At 44.3% G+C, this 22830-nt stretch overlaps 2 protein-coding genes and 1 long non-coding RNA gene across 8 annotated transcripts; 1 reads left to right on the forward strand and 2 right to left on the reverse strand.

The window, feature by feature from the left end:
- Positions 1-1740: 1740 nt before the first annotated feature.
- Positions 1741-2714, reverse strand: LOC132244854 (uncharacterized). Its single transcript, XR_009456707.1, has 2 exons — positions 2655-2714; positions 1741-1900 (listed from the first exon to the last, which is right to left on the reverse strand). It is a non-coding gene; the product is annotated as an uncharacterized LOC132244854 (long non-coding RNA).
- Positions 2715-2807: 93 nt separating this feature from the next.
- On the forward strand, positions 2808-5177 carry UBB (ubiquitin B). The gene is made up of 2 exons (XM_059717495.1): positions 2808-2892; positions 3374-5177. Exon 2 carries the CDS (start codon positions 3380-3382, stop codon positions 4979-4981), a length of 1602 nt encoding a protein of 533 aa, XP_059573478.1. The 5' UTR covers positions 2808-2892; positions 3374-3379; the 3' UTR covers positions 4982-5177.
- Positions 5178-6310: 1133 nt separating this feature from the next.
- On the reverse strand, positions 6311-20971 carry LOC102563695 (uncharacterized). 6 transcript variants are annotated; one of them, XM_019491936.2, is made up of 19 exons: positions 20880-20971; positions 20093-20231; positions 19455-19597; positions 18719-18836; positions 17928-18056; positions 17564-17790; positions 16690-16789; positions 15919-15990; positions 15702-15841; positions 15292-15445; positions 14186-14261; positions 13238-13327; positions 12996-13086; positions 12447-12539; positions 11557-11588; positions 11098-11180; positions 10420-10518; positions 8444-8538; positions 6311-7397 (listed from the first exon to the last, which is right to left on the reverse strand). In XM_019491936.2, the coding sequence occupies exons 1-19, from the start codon at positions 20943-20945 to the stop codon at positions 7221-7223; spliced, it is 2124 nt and encodes a 707-aa protein (XP_019347481.1). In that variant the 5' UTR covers positions 20946-20971; the 3' UTR covers positions 6311-7220. The 6 variants fall into 6 exon arrangements, 5 of the variants coding, with proteins under 5 accessions (XP_019347481.1, XP_019347482.1, XP_019347485.1 ...); XM_019491937.2 differs by lacking the exon at positions 11098-11180 and adding an exon at positions 11943-12025; XM_019491940.2 differs by having other exon boundaries at positions 20093-20152; positions 20880-20960.
- Positions 20972-22830: the final 1859 nt, after the last annotated feature.

Below are 22830 nucleotides of genomic sequence, written 5' to 3' on the forward strand. Positions count from 1 at the left end.
ATAAACAAAACCAATAAAGTATAGGAAATGGAGGAAGAAAAATCAGACAATGGAAAAAAAACAAGTGATAGAAATGTTGCTTAAATGCTGAAGTTGCCATAAATTGATGACTATAACATTTCAGGACAGTGGTTATTGCAGTTTCTCTGTGCCTTTCCTGTTGACACTGCTTTGTCCAGCTTTTCTTCCTGTCTTCTCATGCATAAACATACAGTGTGCGTGTAATTGTTTGTTTTTAATTCTATTATTATTTAGGATGACTTCTTTTCCTTTAATTATAAACTGGAAGGGTGGAGCAAGGCCTATTACCTATATGAAGGAAACCAAATGTATCTTGTTAGTTGGAGCAAAGCAGCATACACAATGTATAACTTTGTAACAATGTGTGTTATTGGTGCCTGTGAAAGAGTCAATCCTGAAAGATTTACCCAAAAGTTCATTCAAGTCCATGGAAAGTACTAGCAGTAAATGGAACATTGCCACGTGATGGATTTTGGGCTCTCTCACATCCCAGCTATAATAACATAATATAACAGGAGTCCAAAGCTAGATCTGAAGACACAATGAAACTCAATTAGCAGGAATACTAATTCCACGTCAGCTCACTGGAAGAAGTGATTAAATGACCCAAGCTTCTACTCTACAAACAGGTAAAAACCAGTTTGTATTTCAGGTGCCAGCATTAATCACTGACGGGTGTCACGAGTTCACAATAACACATTCATATTTGCAATCTGCTTAAATTGTGGAGGAAGAAAGTTCCAGGAAAGGGGCCACACGGTTACAAAAACATTTGGCTCATGCTGAACATGACACTTTGGGAGGCACAGATGCTTATACTCAGCTGACTAATTTCCAAATAATGTGATTTTCCAGCTCCTCTACACAAGCTTCTCTGGTTCCTGAACTATTCCCCACTCCTTCCCCCGCTTCACCACACAGCACAGAAACAGCAGCAGAGAATATTCCAGGACACAATAGTTGCTACTTCATGATTGTAACTAACAAGGGTGCGTGCTTTGTGGGTTGTGTTAGCCAAGCTCATGCTCCTCTTTTTAGCTTTCAGGTTTCTCCTACTTCTACCCTCCGCCGAGGTCTGGGCGGCCCTGCGAGAACATTCCCTAAAATTCTGGGATCGGATACGAGGCTTGCATCGTGTGTGTGTACGAGAAAAGCAGCTTCAGGTTGAGCGTACAGTCTTTGCAAGCACATCCAGTCCTTCCCTGTCACCCACTCTCTCCCCAAACCTGGAGTCAGTTTGCCCATTGTTACAGGCACGTGTAAACGGGGGTAGATCATTCATCCATTAAAACATTGATTTTTGTTTTTTAAAGTGGAAACACGTGCCTACAAAACTAGAGACAGAGGAGCTCTGTTAGGGGGAAACGAGGGAATTTCTGACTCCCCCAAAACTGATCTATCACCATCATTTCGTGAAGTCGTTTCTACTGTTCCAAAGCACAAATGGCGGTAAGCCATCACCCCACAGCATACAAGGGCACCGTCGCAAGATGACGCTAAGTGCCGAGCGACAATCCTGTGGTCTGAGAGAGGAGCGGGGGCCTTTATTCTTCACTCCGCCAGCCCTGGTTGACGCGCAGATTGGCATTAGTCTCACCCCAGTTCTGACCACCTGCGCTAGCCCCTGTACATACGCCGCTTGGTTGACAAGCGCCTCACTTCGGTTAAGGGGTGTAGGTTGTAGCTGTATTGGTTTAAGGACACAGGCAGACAAGGCTCTTTGGGTAAATCCGGTATTTTTTATTAGACTGACTCAAATAGCTGCAAAAATTCTTCTTCCAAGCTTTCCGGTACAAATGCCCTTCGTCGGGCCGATGGCCCGCGCTCTTCCTGGACGGAGTAACAAAGCAGCCGAAGGCCAGTACGTACGCCAGGAAGCCTGTCCGTGAAAATACAGATCGAGGTGGTCATTTCGGTTAAAACACGAAACGGAGCCTGGCTCGAACAGGCGGGAGTGACCTCGCGGCTTCTCGCCCCGTAAACCGGTTTGAAAACCCCACGACCCCGGACAGGCTTCGTGCCATTGGCGACGCACGCGTAGGGGCTGCACGTGGGTGCACGTGCACCCGCCAAGGTCGTCTCGCCACCCCCGCCCCTCGCTCCCAACACTGCCGGCAGCGTCTGTGGGAGGTCCCCGATCCCCGCCGGCGGCGTCTGGGGTGGTCGCCAACCGCTGGTTGGTGCTCGCCACCGACACCGCCGCAGTTGCCTCCCCTCAGCCTCCGAGGACACTCGTGGATTGTGCTGAGGAGACGTCGCCAATGCCAGCGCCACACCCAGGGAGGCGGAAGGCCCGGTTGCACCTCACGCCCAGGCCATGGTGGTGCAGGGGGCTGTGAGGGGCAGTGTGAGGGCGCTCCCCTACACCCCAGGGCCAACCCTGCATCACAACTGCTCCCTCAGGCATAAACAGTCCAGCTCTGCGCATGCGCACCTCCTTCCCTCCCCCCTCCCGTCTGAAATCTGCCCTGGCAACAAGGCTGACCTCACCCCGCACCAATCAGCGGCCAGCACTCCCCCCCCCCCCCAACGAATCTTCCAGAGCGTCTCCTCACGGCGCGCCCCGCCCATCAATTCCCCTGCCCGCCAATGAGCGCGGAGAACGTCAGAAGCCCCGCCCACCGCGGCAGAACCTTCCAGAGCGGTCTCGTCGCGGCAGTATCCGTCCGCGCCCGGGGAGCGTTGGTGGGCGGCCCCGCCCTCGGCACTACTTTGGGCGGCGGAGGTGTACGCGGAGCCGGGGAGGGGCGGGGCCGTGACGTGACGGGAAGCCAATAAATACGTGCGGGTAAGCGCTGCATCAGTAGATTCTGCTCGGACTGGCAGCGTGAGGAGTCTTTCTGGTGTTTTATCTGTGAAGAAAAGCGAGTGGTAAGGGCCCGGGAGCGGCGCTGAGGGGGCGGGGGGCGCTCCTCTGAGGGGACGGGGCGGGGGAAACCGCGCAAACATGGCGGCCGCAGCCTTCCCTGGCGTGCGGAGCCCGCTGACTCACGGGCGGCCGTTGTGACGGGGGGAGGGGCACAAACGAGTGGTCTCGGCCGGATGCGGGTGGGGGCACCGGGGGGGGGGGGCCATGAGGAAGCTTTAGGAAAAATGCCTCTTGAGAGAGAAATCAGGTTTGGGGCTGAGCACTGTAATGAAAAGTGCGGTTTGGGGGGCTGAGGAAGTTAAAAAAAAAATAAAAAAAAATGGGGGGGTCGTCAGTTTTATGCAAGGGGGAAAAAAAAGCAGTTCCTTGAGTTTGTTTTCTGTTCAAAACGGCACGTAAAGTGCGGCTGATAAGGAACTACTCATTGCGTAGCGTCTCTTTCTGAGTGAGCTAACAGGAAGGCTTGTGATTCTCTCGCTGCAGTTCAACATGCAGATCTTCGTGAAGACCCTGACCGGCAAGACCATCACCCTCGAGGTTGAGCCCAGTGACACCATTGAGAACGTGAAGGCGAAGATCCAGGACAAAGAGGGCATTCCCCCTGACCAGCAGAGGCTGATTTTTGCCGGCAAGCAGCTAGAAGATGGCCGCACCCTGTCTGACTACAACATCCAGAAGGAATCCACCCTGCACCTGGTGCTGCGTCTCAGGGGTGGCATGCAGATCTTTGTGAAGACCCTGACTGGCAAGACCATCACCCTCGAGGTTGAGCCCAGTGACACCATTGAGAACGTGAAGGCGAAGATCCAGGACAAAGAGGGCATTCCCCCTGACCAGCAGAGGCTGATCTTTGCCGGCAAGCAGCTAGAAGATGGCCGCACCCTGTCCGACTACAACATTCAGAAGGAATCCACCCTGCACCTGGTGCTGCGTCTCAGGGGTGGCATGCAGATCTTTGTGAAGACCCTGACCGGCAAGACCATCACCCTCGAGGTTGAGCCCAGCGACACCATTGAGAACGTGAAGGCGAAGATCCAGGACAAAGAGGGCATTCCCCCTGACCAGCAGAGGCTGATCTTTGCCGGCAAGCAGCTAGAAGATGGCCGCACCCTGTCTGACTACAACATCCAGAAGGAATCCACCCTGCACCTGGTGCTGCGTCTCAGGGGTGGCATGCAGATCTTTGTGAAGACCCTGACTGGCAAGACCATCACCCTCGAGGTTGAGCCCAGTGACACCATTGAGAACGTGAAGGCGAAGATCCAGGACAAAGAGGGCATTCCCCCTGACCAGCAGAGGCTGATCTTTGCCGGCAAGCAGCTAGAAGATGGCCGCACCCTGTCCGACTACAATATTCAGAAGGAATCCACCCTGCACCTGGTGCTGCGTCTCAGGGGTGGCATGCAGATCTTTGTGAAGACCCTGACTGGCAAGACCATCACCCTCGAGGTTGAGCCCAGTGACACCATTGAGAACGTGAAGGCGAAGATCCAGGACAAAGAGGGCATTCCCCCTGACCAGCAGAGGCTGATCTTTGCCGGCAAGCAGCTAGAAGATGGCCGCACCCTGTCCGACTACAATATTCAGAAGGAATCCACCCTGCACCTGGTGCTGCGTCTCAGGGGCGGCATGCAGATCTTTGTGAAGACCCTGACCGGCAAGACCATCACCCTCGAGGTTGAGCCCAGTGACACCATTGAGAACGTGAAGGCGAAGATCCAGGACAAAGAAGGCATTCCCCCTGACCAGCAGAGGCTGATCTTTGCCGGCAAGCAGCTAGAAGATGGCCGCACCCTGTCCGACTACAATATTCAGAAGGAATCCACCCTGCACCTGGTGCTGCGTCTCAGGGGTGGCATGCAGATCTTTGTGAAGACCCTGACTGGCAAGACCATCACCCTCGAGGTTGAGCCCAGTGACACCATTGAGAACGTGAAGGCGAAGATCCAGGACAAGGAAGGCATTCCCCCTGACCAGCAGAGGCTGATCTTTGCTGGCAAGCAGTTGGAAGATGGCCGCACCCTGTCCGACTACAACATCCAGAAGGAATCCACCCTGCACCTGGTGCTGCGTCTCAGGGGTGGTTGTTAGTTACTGTGTATCTTGCCCTACAAGGTTCTGCAATATCATTTGTGTTTTGCACTGTAGTTCTTCCATGTCTTAATATTGTAAGTTAAATGCAAGCTTAAGTTACTGCTGAAGTTTGTGTCAAGCTAATAAAAGTTGGTTGTTGCAAGTGTTTTGTCTTATTGTATAATGGTAAAAATAAATGTTTATGAACAATTAATGGGAACTTGGTGTTCTCTCTTGGGGGAGGGGGGCAGACAGAGAGGAGGGAAAGTGGAAGGGAGAATGGAGAGGGCAAGAAACAACTCATTCCACCTTGTTTAACTGCTAAGCAAGATCTTTAGTAGCAAATTTGCTATAGGTTGTCATGACTAGGGAACCAAAAGGCATCTTTAATATGCCTTTTTACATCCAAGACAGCAGAGTTTGAATTTTTACTCTGGTAGTGCATAAAGGAGGACTGTTCATAATAGAACATTCCCACTGCCAAGGAAATGAAACATCCTCTTTTAGTCGGTGTCAGTAGCTTTTACTGCCTGCCATTCTCTAGATTTGATGCATCCAGCTCTCAAAATGTTTTTTTGAAAGGGCAGAGAGGATTATAGGAAAGGAACAAGTTGGTGATGTAGTCTACCTATGGAACAATAGTAAATTAATTTGAGTATTGCTGTTTGGTAATGCTCAACATAAATCTAGGTAGGCTTTCTGGTGGGGGGGGGGGGGTGCACTTTTTTTTTTCCCCAATAGCCATGGGGGGGACCCTTGATGTGAAGATAATGCAAACAGGAGACTACAAAAAGTGAGTTGGGTGTTTTGCCTATTGCCAGATGGCAACTGTTAGCCTACCTATTCTAAGGAACTTGCAGCAAGTGGTATTTTCATCAACATGAGCATCATGATGTGTAGGCAGAGTTCAAACTGATCCAAAGCTCAAATAGCCATAGGGTTAGTCTGCACTTAACCTTTCCATAAGTTAAAAACATGAAAACATCCCAAATGTGTTCCTAAAATGTAAGATTTCTGGCCTGGGAGGTAGGGAATGTCTTGAGCGTTCTATCAGATTAGTTTACCTGTATTTCCCCATGTTGGTTAAAGGGAGCTTAATCATTTGACTGTTTTCATGTACAGATATTTTTTTTTTCTAAGTATGCAAAAGAATTTGACCTCATTTAACCTTGTAACTGGGTTCTATGTCAAACATTTATAACACTTTAAGTTACTTAAAGTCCTTTCCATAAAAACTCTCATATAATTGCACAAGAGCAGGAAGTTAAGTTGGGCCAGTGGGTTATCGCCTGTTACACATAATATTTCAAATTCTGGCCATTAGTCAAAGGATGAATGAGGCTGAAGTATTCATTGAAATGAAGCTTTCACGTGTTAGATTTAATCGTATTTCACAAGTGGCTTCCTTGAAGATGACATGCCTTGAACATTATTCTATAGATTTAAAATGGAGTATTCTAAAATAAGCCCTTAGGCTTGTGAGGGATGTGAAAAAGTCAGCTTATAACAAATATAGCTTGGGTATCAAAAACTGCTGGCAGTGCTTGCATCTATGGCAGAGGCCTAGTAGCTGTAACACTGCTGCCATTCTTAAAGCAGCTGCATAACCCTAGAGTGCAGGCAGCCTGAATACATTGTCTTCTAAAATGTCAGTTTCCTTACTGGAGCTAGCAGTACCAATTATTTGCTATGTCTGGTAGGAAGGTTTACTTGTTATAGGAATAGTATGCTACACCAATGGAGTCCTACACAGAATCTGTTTTGCACTAATGGTATTCCAATAAAACCTGAATTTAATATTCCCTGCTCTTGTACCTGATTTACTGTGTGGACCTAGACTGACCACTTTACCATCTCTGCCCTGTAAGTAGAATGGGAATGATGTATTTCCTTGTTAAAGCTTTTTGATAACCTGTCGGTGAAAAATACTATGCAACAGCTAAGCATTATGATGCAGCTGTTTTACTACTTTCAGCAGTATTAGCTATAATGGCTACATTGGTAGGAGATTCCTGTCAAAAATCCTGTCTGCAGCTTCTGTTAGGCCTTGAAAATTATACACGTATGCAAAATTATAAGGAACTGAAAATAGTTTCACAATAGCAGGCACCAGATGACCGGAGACATCAGCCCGCCCCCTAAATAAATGATTAATTATCTTTAGAGCCCACCAGTACGGTACAATGAATTATCAGACTGAAATGTAACTATGAATGTTCTGGGATTTGTATTAATCCTTAAATTTCAAGTACTCATGTTACATATAGATGACAGAGTCTGGTAACATCCCTTTCCCTACTGCAAGTTGGGCTTTGTGACGGGCCTCTGCGTTTCTTCTGATAGTGCCAGTTAATTTCTTTTTCAGTTCCTTTCTTCTGGGTTCTGGAATTTTTTCTATATCTTCTCTGCTTATGTGGTGACCAAATACTTCAATCTGTTAACAAGAGGGGAGGGGGGAAAAAAAACCAGAAAAGGGGGGGAGAAAACAGTTCTTGTGTTAGAAATGGTATTGCTTTCTTAATGCATCAAATTCAAAATGGCACCTGCAAAGAGTTGCATGGTGAAACAGCCTTGATGTGTATGTGATTTTTTTTTTTATTTATTTTTTACTATTTCTGTAATTGCTCCAAAATGTACACTTAAAATTTTGATAGTAGTATGGTTCTTAAAAATAGCAGCCCTATCTCTTCTTGTACACTAATGGCCCTGTTGGTTTAAAGGGAATTGAGTCTCATTAATTCTCCCTTCAATCATTCCCATAATGCAAAATTGTTAAAAGTATTAGTAATATGAAAAGTTAAAACAACCTTACACTGTTACTTTGCTGCATGGGCCTTCGTGTGGTACACTTCCTTGATATCGGTGTCTACATTTTATTTCCTTTCCTCTTTTTCCCCCCCCCCACTGTGGTATTTGCACTGCATTTTCCTTAAATCTCTGTTTTGAAACCTTATGTTAGTGAGTCCTTCCCTGCAGTCCCCAGATAGTTAGTCCATCCTCTATAAGACAGCCCACTTAAACTCTTTCAGGACTCATTTACTCGGTGGATTTGTCTGCACATGTAAATTGCCCAAGTTTCACTTAAAAATTATCTAATTAAAATTTTGTTAATCCCTGCATGGGGGCAGTTATATGGGGTTAGAAATGCTCCTGCTGGCTTAGTTCGCGCCTGTGGATTTACAGGTGCAAGTTAAACCACTGGAAATCAGGCTTACATTGATTTTTTTTAAAAGTCTTTTTTTAAGTTTTTTAAATAGATTTAGCTAAATCAGTTTTAAAACCCCTTGAGTCAAACAGGTGCAACTCTTGAACAGACCAGGTCTGAGTGACATGATACAATTACTGAAAGGCTAAATCACTTCATCTTTTGCAGAAGACATGTATAAAACAATGTGAAAGCAGCGTTCTTCATTGCTGCAATGAACCTACATCCCAACGGCTCTAAGAAGACAGAGAATGGGAAGTAAGCATCTGAAATACCTCTGCATTCTTGCAATCCTGGCTGTAGTTCCAAAGGTGTTCTCTGGTAGCTGCATTCAGAGAGCCTTGCTCAGCTGCATTATGTCCATTAGCGACTGAAAGTTCAAAACAAGTTGCTGTTAGATGCTGGGCAAACTTAGATAGCAAACTTCTGAACAATTTTAAATTACACTTATGAAATAGAAGTGCATGTTTGACAAACTATTTGGTACTTGTCTTTTTAAACTAGACAAGATGTCATAACCACTAAGAAATTACCAATAATAAGTAATTGGAAACTATTCTCATAGCATATCTGTGATTGCCTTTGGCTAATCACATGTATGCCAGGATATCTCCTCTTGGAATCAGTTTCTTCAAGTCAAGTCAGTCCTAAGGCTGCTATGACCATAAGGGCATCTTAGATGCTGTAACAACCCCCTCAGGTTGGTTGAGTTGCTTTGCATCACTGGTGATTCTTCTGGCAAAGTGACCTGGTGGTGCCCATCTCCTCTCCAAGTATGGGTGGTTGTTGGCTCACAGGGAGCTCATCTGCCCTTTGACAGGTCTTGTTTTCAGTCCTGCCAGGTGTCCACACACCCTCCTCACCCAGGCTAGCCTAGGTGAGGGTGCTGGCTTAGTCGCTGACAACCTGACCGTGCAACAGACTGTACTGGTTTACGTGGTACCGGATAGCCAATGAAAAGAGGCCTGACTTGACAAGGAGAGGGCTAGTTTCTTAGAAGCAATTTCAATGTTAACCACAGGATGGCACTACTGCTACACAAGTGCTACTTTATACAAAAAAACCCTACCTCTGGTGTTTGTTTTGTTCATTGTTTGCTTTTTCATTGCAGTATTCATTCAACAGGATGTAAATATACAGACAAAAAGGCTAATTCAAGCAAAAAATTGCTTTCATTTGGAAAAGTGCAATTTTTCTCTCAGTCTGATGATATTAATGGTTCCTCTGGAATATGCTTCAGAGACGCTGCTGGGAATGGAGAACTTGAGGAAGTGCTATTTTGGACAACCAGGCGGCTTTTTTTCTTTTGAGCACTGCTCAGTATCAAAATCTCACACCAACATGCAAGCTGTTGGGGAAAACATCCTCTACTTTTATAAACCCGTCCCCTGGTCAGCCAGTCAGAAGTCAACACAGCTATAAGAGCAAAGATATCTCCAGGTAGCTTTTTTTTGTCAATGTACTATAGTAACCTGATTATTCCTATGACAATAGAAGCATGTATGTAGATTAAAGATAGACAGTAGATACCCAAATTAGGAGCAGACTGACCCTGAAAACTACAAATTATGGAGCCTTTGGAGACCACAATGTAATGCTGGTATTAGATGAAACTTTGTAATTTTAAAGGATCAGGCCCCATCCTGACATGAAAATATAATTACTAAACTGATTTAAAAAAAAAAAATAAATTTTTAATCTGATACTTGTTGTCACCAGTAACAACAGAACATTTCAAAGATTCCACAAGTGCATTATACCAAATCCCTCCCTAAGAGGTCGCACTTCTAAATTCCAAAATTCAGTCATTCAGTGTGGCGTTTATATAGCAGTCGTATTAAAACATTAGCCGCATAAAATGCTTATTATCCTAAGTTTCAATGGAGTAAGTAGTTTAAAAAGTCAGTCTCTTTTATTTCAGTATAGTGACCTTTACAGGATTTGTCAGAAGCAGTGATGTACCTGACACCCATGCTGAAGAATTTTATTTTTATAGTTTTAACATGCACGTAAGTGTGCATGGGACCACGGCTGCTACAACCACTGCTGTGAAGATTAGTTCTGCATGGAAGCAATACACATAAACACCAGATTGCCAGTAAGTAACCCTTCTTTATGATGTCCCAATACACAAAACATTATAGTCATCATTTCAGACAATTACATTGTATTGTTAAAATGAGAATTCACATGAATAATCACAAGGTATTTAGGAGACTGCTTGATTCCAAGCTTCTCAGGAAACACTTACTTGCATTTGCAGCCTGCATTATCTGTTCAAGCAAATCCAGTGTCACCATTGCTGCTGTTTTCCCATGAATTTCTATGTTTCTGGACATCCCACTTGTAACTATATGAGAGGGCAAAATGGAGACCATCACCTCCTCCAGATCAGGAATAAGTTTGTTTTAATTTTTTGAGAGCTAAATAATGAGACTCAACCCTGGTGAAAAAAGATTTCTATGAAACTCTCCAACAGGTAGTATAACAAGCTGCTAGTCAATTAGTGTCTGGTTGATATCATGAACCATGAAGGTTTATATTTCATACATTCTTTTACTCTGCCTCATGTAAGTCTGGATGATCTCATTACCTATACACATACCTGCTCCTTTTTAAATAATTGCAACAAGCTCTTGGCTTAATGAATAAGTCTGTGGCAATGAGTTCCCCAGGTAATTATGCAGCACTGTCAGTCCCTAGTGGACTGCCTTCTAAAGCAAACTCCTCCAGGCAAGTGGTAAATGATGCTGGAGGAAGCCCAATTTTTAGTTGGAAATGGTGCAAACTGGAATGTGGGGTATCATCAATATAAAAGTAAAAACTGATAATTTTTTTTCTGTTGGGGAATCCTCCATGTCTCCATCAAAGTCTGTATGATGCATGTGTGTATGTGATAGGAGTATGTGAATGTGTAACGTACACTAACCTTTAGGAGGTGCTGGTTGTAGTGGGGAAGGTGAAGGATGCAAAGGGGTCAGTGACTGCCGTGAAGGTGCAGGTGCTATGAGGCTGTAAGAGAGGAAAGGTCCTTTCTCTCATGTTGAAATGGAACGTGCCTGTGTAATACAACGTTTCTACCCGGGGTTTGCAGTTTGAAAGAGGGCTGGTAACTACTATGTCACTTCAAGGGATCCTCCCTTCCTTTACATAACATACTTCTAGAATTTCTATTTCTAAAATTTTTCTAGAAACAGCTGACTGAAATGGTTCAAATATTGTCCACACTGTACTTTGCCAAAAGAGGGAGGGCAGCTGAGATTTTTGTCAGTATTAGCACTCTGGTGCATTACAGAACAATTATGAAAGGTCATGGGGCGGGTGTTTGGCTAAGATCACTTCTCTTCCAGGAATATTCTCTTTGGTGACATACTGTAAGGTGTCTTACCTTCCCACAGAGCATGCATCATCCATGGAAGGCTACAAGAGAAACAGAAAAGACAATAGAAAAACAATAGAAGTTTTGTTTTAAAATGTATTTTAGAGATCAGGCTTCATAAAGTCTCTCCCCAAAGGCTTATGTCAAGGCTGAGAAAAATCAGCTTTTGACTACCAGATGAAGTGGTTCATACAAAAGATACTTGCATTCCTTCCCCTCCATGTGTCTCACCAACATAGTGAATGTACAATCTCTTGAGCTACCTCTTCCAGGTCTAGCCTGCTTTTGGCAATGTTGTTGAAAAAGCATGAATTTGCATGTTATTACAAAGCAGTCTTCTATAAGGCTTTTCACCCAGGTATATTAAAGTACTTTGTGAACATCAAACTGCATACCTCCAGTGGACTGTGCCATACATAATTATTATTATCCTGGCTTTGCAGACACAAAGGAGTTCTAGGATGTGCCAAAAGTTGCACTGTAAGACAAAAGAAGATTGAGAAGCACTGAACTCCCAACCTTCTACTGTAGCTGCTGCACCAGGCTCATTTAATTTATGTGTATCCTCCCCATTTGTATTCAAGGCAACACAAAAGACACAGGTGCAAATTGGAACAGCCCAAACAGTTAGCAAATGTCATCTGTTTGCTGTGGAAATGGCCACAATATAACATGGGATTAAAAGGTGAGGTGGGGAGCAACAAAAATCTTGTTAGTGAAGGATGCTGTTTTAATTCCAAAGTATCTGATGATGGTGGGAAAGGAGAAACAGACTATAAATTCTATTTGCAGAATAATTTCTAAGCAGTCTTGAGAGTTTGCAGTGAACTCTTAGGAGCCTATAGCAAGGAGCAAGGCCCATTTTTGCTTATTTTTAACAAACTCAGTGTTATGATTACCCTTTGCTGCTCCTGGAGCTTTTTGATTTCATCTTCCAGCCCACTTATCTGGGCCTCTGCTGCCTTCTGCATTTCATAGCGCAGCTGTTTCTCCTGAAAGAGATCATTTGAAATGGTAGAAGTCCATGAGTTGCCTTGTGAAATGGCAAAAGTTGTTTGACACCTAGTTTATCAGCAATAATAGAGAAGGCAAAGCTCCCTGCAAATTCTGCTGTAATGCTAGAGGGGAACAAGCAAAGAAATATTTTCCATGCTGATACTTGGGTTCATATTCTCTGGGTGGAATGATTACTGGTACAGAATGACTGCTGTGTATCACTGCAAAGGGACCATGTTTTGTTGACAGGGTAAAGATCTATTGCAAGCTATAAAGCCTTTTAGAATCCTTCAGAATTAGAAGATCTGTAGGAAGGGATCAGTGATGAAGGACTGTTGTTTCCATGCTATGCTACTGCTCCAACAGGTACAAAGAGGAAATAAAAATTTCAGAGCGGCTTCTACCCTGGAACAGTCAGAACCCCCTCATCTTCTCTTTTCTCCAGATAGTACCTGTGTTAGTTGTTCTTTCAGGTAGACCCTTTGGGCCTCAAAGGTTCCTTTAGTTTCTTCCAACAGCTGTAGCAGTCTGCTCTCCTGTTGCCTATAATTTTATTAAATAGGTCATTTCAGATAATGAAACTTTCAAGCCTTCTTTTTCTTTTATGCTTTTAAGTCTAGTTTATAGTTTCAATATAGTTTCTGTTGTTATAGTTCCATATCTGGGAAGGCTGGGATTTGTTTTTTCTTTTTACCTCCTTTCTTCCTCCTCTCTAAACTTCTGCAGTCTTTCTTCATGTTTCAGTCTCTCCTTGTGCTGCTTTTCGAGCATCTCACGCTCTTTCCTGCAGGCCAGAACATACGGTGTTCATTACAAAATATGTGTGGGTTCCACCCCTACTACTGTTGATTGTTCGTCTGGTCTCAACTTTGAACATGGCAGCGTGCTAATATCAGACTTCAGCTTAGTCATCTGCTCAGAAGAGAGCATAAGCCTGACAAAGCCAGTTAGTGGGTGGTGTTTTGCTTGTTAACTTACTGCATTGAGTATTGGAGGCTGCCAGTGGATAATGCTAAAGGTTTTGGTCAATTATTGTATTTTGGCAGCAACTACATCTAGGAAAAGATATTAGTACAAAGGAAAAAAGTGAGAAAAGGGTGACTGAGAGACTTCACTGAATGGTAGAAGCTGTGTGTGTAACTGGAATTTAACCTCCACTCTAAGGGCAGCTAGGAAACTACTGGTATATGACATTTTTTGTTCTGTAAGTGGGGTCTGCAATGTTCATGCTTCCTTAGGCTCCCTGGAGGTGAATGTAGTGCCTCTGCTTCAGTCCCCACTGTGAAGTATGAAAGTCTGATTTCTTTTTGTTTTTCATTTGTAAGGGGTAGCAATGATGCTACAATGATCTGTTTTACTCTTTCTCTACACTCACTTTTGTACTCTGCTTGCTTACACTTCAATTGGTACTGTTGGGTTTGTGACCCAAAGATTTCTGGAAAAATAATTAAGCTCCTCCTTCTACTTTCAACATTTTTCATTGCAATTTACTAAAAGAAAATTAGTTGATGTGCAAAAGTATATGGGTCTGGTATGGGCCTGGTATGGCTTAATCTAATGCCCTCTAAAGAGGATTCAGAGTGGTGGTCATAAAACCCCCGGCCTTTAATGAGAAAGCAATATGTACCCAAGAGAGAACTACCTTGCCTGTTTCCTGTCCTCAGGTCTTGTTCTTGGCGGTACTGTTACTCTGGACAAGTAGCTCCAGGGAGGCAAAGCTGGGGGTAAAAGCACCAAAAGGCTTTGGTGAGAACACTGCATTTATCAGACATCTAAACAGCACACAGAGGTTGCCAGAGATCTGAATCCATCTCCACTGCCTGTCATGAGACATACGTCCAGATGTTTCTTGATACTGTTTCTATGAAGGATAAGTACTTTTTCATCTGAGCATGGCTATTTTTATTTGCCTAGTCTTAGAATTATCCAACAAAACTAAAAACATGTATAGCTAATACATACTTTTAATTTTTGATGTGGGTAGTGTTGTGGAATATTTTAACAATGGGTACTGGTAGCTTGTGCTCTCATGTCAGACATCAGAATTAGCAGAATGTCCTGTCCAGAGCATTAATTTACCAGCCTTCTTCTCTGCTGGTATTATATTGATTCTGTAGACCAAGAAATGGGCTTTCTGTGGGGCAGTTGTGATGTACAGTATTTCTACAGTAAGAACTATGCCTCAGGGTAAGGGTGGCAACCACTTTCTTCTTGGAAGAGCTACAGCCTGTACAGGGGAGATTCAGCCATTGTGCTCTTCCCCTAGGAACACTTGACTTTTTCTTGTGTTTCCTGGAATAAGCCTTTCAGCGTGAAAGCATTTGGCTGCTATTTTTGGATATATAGAAAAGGCAACATGTCTGGAAAACTGAATATACCGTGTCTCTAATTAAAGCATGGTAGTATTCTGTCTCTTCTTCTTATGACAGTTATGATCCTGTCAGTGAATTGTATGGATTTGATAGTTGCTGAAGCACCCTCCATTAATAAGGTGAAAACATAATTTGGGCTCATATACAGGTAAGACTAAACCATCCTATAGTGATCCCTGATGTGCAGCAATCTGATGGTTTTGCTAATTTAGGCTGTCTGCATATGCTCCCATGCATTTATAGCAGTAAAATTATTCAGGACTAAATAAGACACATTACACTCTAAGGCAGCTTGAATCTAGCTGAGTAAATTGCTCCAGTGACACCTAGTCAGGTGTAGTTCTTGTGCAATGCCATGGGCAGGATGTGATCTCACCTTGGGTGGGGTCATGGATTGGAAAGGGCTCATTGTCATCCTCGTGCAGCCGGCTGTAGAGTTCCTTGAAGTAGTGTCTTCTGATCATGTCTTGGAATTCTTCCACAGACAAAGTTGGCCCTCGAGTCTTTAGAGCTGCTTCCACCTGGCCTGGCTGAATCAAGCAATAGGCTGTAATAAAATGGGACTGCAGAGGTTGTAAGCTTTTGTGGCATGGACTTCTGTTATATCTCAGTTCCCTCTTTTGCTGCTGAGCTTTCTTGTTTTCGAACACTCTGCCTTTTGCTTCTGATTTGCCTTCTTAGCTTCATGTTTTATTTACCCCATATGATGATTTATAAAACAAACTATCATGGATTGAGATCTCATGAGACTGCAAATTATGTGAGAAAGGAAATGGTGACACTTACTGACTGACATGTTTTCAGATAGTCCCGAAGGAGCAGGATGAAGACTGCACTGAATGCAGGGAAGCAGTTGTATGATGGCTGGTCAAGTCCAATTATTAGCTGGTCCCAGACATACAGTAATGTATCCATGCTCAAGTAGCCTGTGAAAGGAGCAGCATGTCCTGTTAATCCAGGAAAGGGCTTCTGACTCATTTAGGCACCTCAGAGGCAGCCTTACCCACAAAGAGAGTACTGATGGCTGGTTGGAGCATATGCTTCACGGCTCTCAACAGGGATTCTTGAGTTTCCTCTGCAAAACCACAATGAAAGACATTCAGGTCCTCAGGCTTACACCTCTCCTATTTTAAATTGGTTCAGCACAACTGCTGGAGTTTGAGTTTGACTGATAGTTCAAATAAAGGTTGACAGACTGGTTTTCTCATGAGCTAGGAACTATTTCTCATAAGACAGCCTAAAGAAATACAGCAAAAGCTGTGTTAACTGGCACTTTATTACCCAGAAAACTATTAACTGGCATCTGAGGGATGCGGCAAAAGTGAAACCGGAAGTACCACTTCTGAGGGACTAACCATTTTGCCGCCCCAAGCTGAGTTTTTTCTTTGCCACTTCTTCAGCCCACAGCCCAGGGCAAAGCAACCTGCGCGGGGCCCCCCTCCCTGTTCCCCAGCACACTGACACTAGGGAGTGCACCAGATGATGCACATTTGATTAACCGGAATATTTGATTAACTGGCATCCCCCATTCCTGGGGGATGGCAGATAACAGAGCTTTTACTGTATATGCAGATGGGGCAGATCCAGTGGAGCTGTGCTGATACACACCAGCAGTGGATCTGACGCAGAGCACCGCTTTCCTTTGCAATAATGAATGTCCTGTCTTCTGAATCCCAAACTCCAGGAAGATGAGGTTCTGTGTCTCCCCTCCAAGCAAATGGGAAGTCGTTGTAACATCGTACTCACTCCTTACTTTACTACCAAGCCACCTTACCTGCCTGACTGTAAATGCCCTTAATAACTGTGGTCAGGTCCCTGTCCTGTTCATGTAGCATTGAGCTTACTTCCCCCAATACATCGGTACCAGCAGCATCCTAGAAAAAGAAACAACATGTAAGAGATTGAAGTGCAGGTTGGGCTGAGGGGAGGACACAATGAGATGCAATGTCTTATTGGTATCTGTCATTTCTGAATTCCGTTAACGGGTGCTTCAGAGAATTAAGGAAATGCATGATCAGTTGCTCTCTCTAGCCCAAGCTGAAATGCCTTCATCCTGGATTTATATAACTTGAGTGGATATACCATTTCACTTTCATCTGTCTACAGGATTTGGTACCTGTTGTCTGTTCTGTGGTTTCAGTAGGAGACCGGACTGTTTTTTTTACATACCCTTCTGCACTCATAGCACTTTTCATCCAAAGAGCTGAGCATTTACAGATGTTGAAATTATTACCCACATTTTGTGGGTGGGAGAGGCATGAGAGCAGGTTGTAACTTGGGCAAGATCACAAAGTTAGTGAAGTCTTCTCTGAATGCAAGTCTCCTGACTCCCAGACCTCTGCTCTAACCACTTGTGTCCACAGCTGCCCTTTCTCCTTTTGCTATCTTAGAAGGGGCCCTGTATTTTGGATTCTGCCAGCTCCAAGGTAGTTCCCAGGCAGAATGGACAGTTTGAAGGATTGAGGGTGGGGAAATCAGTTCAGGAGCCAGGAGTCTGTGCTGGGAGGTTCAGCTAAGAGGAAGAGAAACATGATGGGGAACAGAGCAGGAGTGATGATGACTCTGCAGTGACAAAGCCTCTCTGGATACTAGCATCCTCTTTCTCTGAAAAGTGATGGCCCTGAAATGTGAGAGGCATTTGACTCTACCTGGGTGAAAGAGAGTCTCATGAACCGAGGTCGAAGGTTCATGAACGTGATAAACTCTTCCACCAGAAGGGCAGAAATGGAGTCCGTAGACAGGTTGGGAGCAGCAGGGTCCAGGGCGACTTGCAACAGAGGCAGCAGTAGAAAGTATTCCATATCAGGCAGATGTGTGGCTGTGCCCTGAAGCTTATGGTAATAGGAGAGGACATTCCTCAAACACCTTGCTGCAACTGAAATTTAAAACATAAGTCGTTTTCCTGGGTCTGTCCTCACCCCCTTTTCCTCTTTCTTGGTGTTGTGTGCATTCCTAAATGCAGGCTAGAAAGGCAACTGTTATCAGTGATAGCAGGACTACAAGCAACATTACCTTCATTGTCTTTCAGGTGCTGAAAAGTGGGTTCAGTGGACAATAGAGCCCGAGACTTCAGGAAAATCTCCCGGTCCTTTGGGGATTTAGCTTTATTTGCTGCTACTTGAGACAGATAGTCTCGGCATACTGGGGAAAAAATAGACCATATGGGGAAGACGTTGGGTTTGATTCTCCACCACCACCCATGATTTGTAATTTGTGACAGAGGACTTTATTCTTAAGGTTCCTGTTATTTACCAGGCTTCTTATCACACTGCTGGACCCTGCTGTGTCATTAAGCTTGCTTGCTTTAAAGAAGTTTTGGACTATATTTTGCACAGGACCATTGTTTTCAGAGGAATTGCATAAGGAACAAATAAGCATCAGATTTGACACTTACAAGTGTGTAATAACCAAGCTGTATGAGACATCATGTCTGATATCTTCACAATTATTCCCCGGAGATAAGTCCTCCCTAACAGGGGTGAATGAAGCAGGGAAGTCACTCCAGCTTGCACTTGAGTTTGTTGGGAGAATTTCTGCATGGGCTTCCCAGGAACCCCTTCTTACCATGTCATTTGAAGGAATGACATGTGTGGACCAAGAAAAAAATACTGTTTTTTTATAATTAGCTCTACATAGAGTTTTTTATACTTATGATTAAGGGTGTGAACAGCAGTCCCAAGGTCCTCCATCCTTTGCATTTGTGGGTGGCTATTAATCCTAGGTTACATTGGTTTGCAAATGTACTCAAAGCCTGGTCAAATATTTTATAGTTAGAGCAAGAACCACTGAAAAAAATGGAATACCTCTTGGATTAGACAGGTAGAGCCTCCAGGTAAGCCTTCTGAAGTCTGCAGGGAGAGGCTGGTTGAGAAAAGCATGCATTTTCCCTTTCAGCTCTGGCCTTTCTTCCAACAAATTCATCTGAAAAACAGGACAAGCAGCTCAATTCTAAACTGATGCCTTCTAGCACAAAAATAAAATGCCCCCTTCTATAAGACTTGGAGCCCTGGTGTGCAGTGCAGCTGCTCAGCGAAGAGTTTTCATACATGAGCCATACAAAGGCAGACCTCGTACCTGTTCCCAGTAGGTAGCCTAGTGCAAAGAAGGCTTTTTGTACCGTAACCACCTAGAACAAGGTGGATGGTTAATTCAGGTTTCCATAGCAGCCTGGTATCAACTTTTGTCTAAGCAGAACAGATGAGGTGAGCTGGGAGGTGAACTGATTGTCTCTCCTGAGCAGAATGATGGAGAAGCTGAAGTGTGTAGCTCACTAGGTACAGGCATGTCAGTTCTGTATTTGTGACTACACACAGAATTTGGGTCCTAAAATGAGACTTTTAGCCAAGAGCACAATCTGGGGTTCTTAGCAAATATCTTACCACTAGCAATATAGATGAAGGACTACGAAAGAACATGTTTTGACTTTAGTTTGCCCAACTGTTTCATCCAGCTGGAACTGCTGCACATATGAATTCTTTATTTTGAGTTTTGAACAGTTTTCATGCAAATAAACCTAGAAAAAACAGCAAGAAAGCATACCACTCCATTCCTGATGTGACTCGAGACCAGGGACAACTTGCTTCTCAGATGATCACCATCTCTCATCTCATGAGCTACTTGACTGTACAGCTGCTCCTCTAAGCAAGTGCTAATTTGAGATATCATGGCTTTATACAAGTCTCCTGAAACAATCAGAAAATTCCTTCGGTGCTAATCAGGTTAAAGGGACAGCAGCTAAGACAGCAAATAGGAAGGGTGTCTCTTTGGTGATGGGCATGTAGACTTCTAATGATTGTATTAGAACTACAGTTACAAGATCCTATCATCCATGCAGAAAATGCATTTTGGCATTTTCTCTTACTGTGCACCATCTGAGCCATTCAAGAAAAGCCCTTGGTATCACTAGCAAAAGCTACTGTGCCAGCTTAGACTTTAAATCTGTTTATAAATGAGTATGTCCTGCCATGATTACTACCCAGCTAAACTCCAGATATTCAGTTATAACAGAGCTGGGCATGGTATAATGCCAAGATATATATTATGAAAGAGGCCAAAGATTAATGGAGACCTTAATGATTTATGCAAGACAACAAGGCACTCAGATGAAAGGAAAAAGTGTGGTGATGGAAAGCTAAAATAAGAGGGCTGGATATAGTTCTCATTTGCCAAGCAGTTACCTCTTTGGATGGCCTTGGCAGCTCTCTGCAGGACAAAAGCCTTCTCTGCCTCCAAGAGGTCTGTGAAGACATTGACGTGGCTCTCTGTCATCTGCTGCTGGACAGCATCAAATAGCCTTATTGTAAAATCTTTCCACTCCTGCCCAGTACACAGAGGGGAGTCAGTTAGTCCAGACTCACTTGGGCCTTAGAATTCTTCCCAAATAGGGATTGAGAGTCCTTAGGTCAGGGAAGAGGAGATTGAGGCAGTATACACGTCTGTGGGGAATGCCCTTATCCTTCAAGCCTCATACATACATATAACTCGGATGCTGCTGGAGACAGGTTGTGGAATTAGTGACCTCAGTGATAACAGCTGTTGCTTTCTTAGTAAGTTCATTCCCAAAACATGTTTTATGCCCCAGCTTCTTCCTTTTAAATGTGGCTCTTGTGGGTATTTTTAAAATAGCCAAGGAACTTTTGGCTCTTTTGCTTTTTGCCTTTATGTTCTAAAGCCTACTTGCCTCTGTGCTTGGCAGAAGCTGAAATGCACAGATAATGTAACAGAGCCCCTAGGGAGCCAGACCTCTGCACGTGATGAACCGAAGGCAAAGTCTACTCTGTCCCACATCTCACCGGTGGATGTTACCTAGAAGACCATCCCTCCTCCTCAGTGCTGTTGACTTGGGGAAATAAGAACCCATCATTTAGCCACTGCTGTCTGAGGCAGGATAAGCAAGATGCACACTTGGGCCCCCATGACCCATCAAGACATGTCCCAACTTTCTGCGCGTTCATCCTGCCATACCTGTGAGCTCTCAATGTGTCTTCGGGCATTCTGTAGCCAGCGCAGAGTTCCTGATCTGCCGGTCATCGCTTCAGACTGTTTCACCAAAGCAGGCAAGCTGTTGCTATTGCCTGTTGCTACAACAGTCTTCACCAAGGCAGCTACCAGTCAGTCTGTTCTGCTAGCCACAAGGAGAGTCTGTTTACTTTCACAAGCCCCAACCCGCCTGTCTTTTCTCTTAGTAAGATGAGAGAAGATCTCCAGCCCTCAGGCTCCTGTTAAGAGTGGTGGTTGATGGCACCCTTTGCTGTACCTCACAGTTTACTTTCATGTCATGTCCCAGTTGCTGGTCTAATCTCATTTGTCTCACATGAATGAATGTTGGACTGTTAGAAGGGTTCACGCTGCATCTTTTCTTCTTCCTCCAGGCTGTTTCTGTCATCTTTGTCACCCACCAGCTTTCTCCCCATCCAGGCCCAGGATAGGGATTTTGTTTTTCAGTGGTAAGGTCTCAATTGTGCATGAGCAGGACATGTTATATCCAAATGGGGCTTGGCACAATGGTCTCCTCACAATCATTCGTAGGGGTTGCCATGTCCAGTGAATGATGCTTTTTTGGTGGGGGGAGCACCTACATAACAGGCTTGCTGTACTCACCATGGCATGCTACTAAAACAGGTATTTGTGGTCTTGTGCTGCCCTGCTACATCCTGGCATACGCCTTTACTTCTGTGTCTTCCTCGCCTCTGTTGCAGTTGACGGTGGGTGTGTTGGGGAGAGGGCACGGCACATCGTAGACTTCAGATTCTTGGTTCTTTCTAGTATCGGCAGCATCTTTTCCCCATCCATTGGGAATCTCACCCCGGCTTCCCTTACTGCAACTAGTTGAATAAGGACTTATTCTGCACTATACATGAAAAACCACAACACGCAGGAAGCCTAGCTCTGGATACCTAAGCACTAGTCATAATAATTAGTTGCGTGAGTTTAGTTTATCCTGTGGCTCTGAATTATTGCAGAATAATTCCATTATGTTGAATCTTTTCACAATCCTTCCTGAATGATCCTAGATAAAGGCTTTATCTTGTATGATAATTATTTATATGATGATATATCAAGAGCTGGGTGCCAAGTAACATATGCAGGGCTGTTTCTTCTCCCTCAGAGCACTGAGTACAGTGCGAATAAACACAACAAACCCTCTAATGAACTTCCTTTTCCCAGAGCAGAGCCTGGTCATGTGGTTTAACTGCCAGCTGGTCATATGGGCGCATTCAGACTCACGAAAGGAAGATAGGGACTTTCATGTGGGATTGTTGCATGACAACTCTGAACTTTGCAAAAACGATCCCGTCCAGGCAGAGGAGCATTCCCACGCTCCCTTTCCAGATTGTCAGACATCTCTGACAACAACTTCATTTCTTTACATAATGGGCTAATAGAAGCTCGTCTTCCTGGAGACCCGTCTTCAAAGGAGAAGTATGTTGCTTGTCAGAGAAGATTTTTGCAGGATTTCTCTTCCTCCCAGACAAATCTGGTGACTGTACCCAGAGCACTGGGCATCAAGACAGTTTCTATTCTTTGTTCTGCCACTGATTTATATAAACTTGGGCAAGTCACATAACCCTTATGTCTTGCTTCCTTTTCTGTGGAAGGGAGCTAATATTTACAGGAACAGTCTCTGTGTGTGTAGGTGTTTGCACGCATAGGCATTTGCACGTGCTCAGTGTTGCAATGACTGAAAAAGTATTTGTCTTTAAAATCCTGTGTCAAAAACTTTTCTTTTTCCATCCTCCTTCAGCTGCTTTGGGATTTGAGGAATCATTGCTAGCAAAATCCATTCCCAGCCTTGTTGCACTCTGCCTCTTCCATTGTATATATTATTAAAGCCAGATGCACAGAAAGTAGTCTCAGAATGCAATCTGTGGGTCTTGTTCAGCAGGACAGAGCATAGAAGTAGGAGGTTACTTCA

Source organism: Alligator mississippiensis, chromosome 14, assembly GCF_030867095.1.
Source record: "Alligator mississippiensis isolate rAllMis1 chromosome 14, rAllMis1, whole genome shotgun sequence".
Classification (NCBI taxonomy): domain Eukaryota; kingdom Metazoa; phylum Chordata; order Crocodylia; family Alligatoridae; genus Alligator; species Alligator mississippiensis.

Excerpts from the sequence above, each read along its gene's own strand:
- UBB (XM_059717495.1), top strand. The coding sequence starts at position 3,380 with ATGCAGATCTTCGTGAAGACCCTGACCGGCAAGACCATCACCCTCGAG.
- LOC102563695 (XM_019491936.2), bottom strand. The coding sequence starts at position 20,945 with ATGACCGGCAGATCAGGAACTCTGCGCTGGCTACAGAATGCCCGAAGA. Across the intron at positions 18,057-18,718 it reads CTACCTGTCTAATCCAAGAG|TATGCCGAGACTATCTGTCT; the intron begins GTATTCCATTTT and ends TTTTTTCCCCAG. Across the intron at positions 13,087-13,237 it reads AGAGAGGAGGAAGAAAGGAG|GCAACAGGAGAGCAGACTGC; the intron begins GTAAAAAGAAAA and ends ATAAAATTATAG.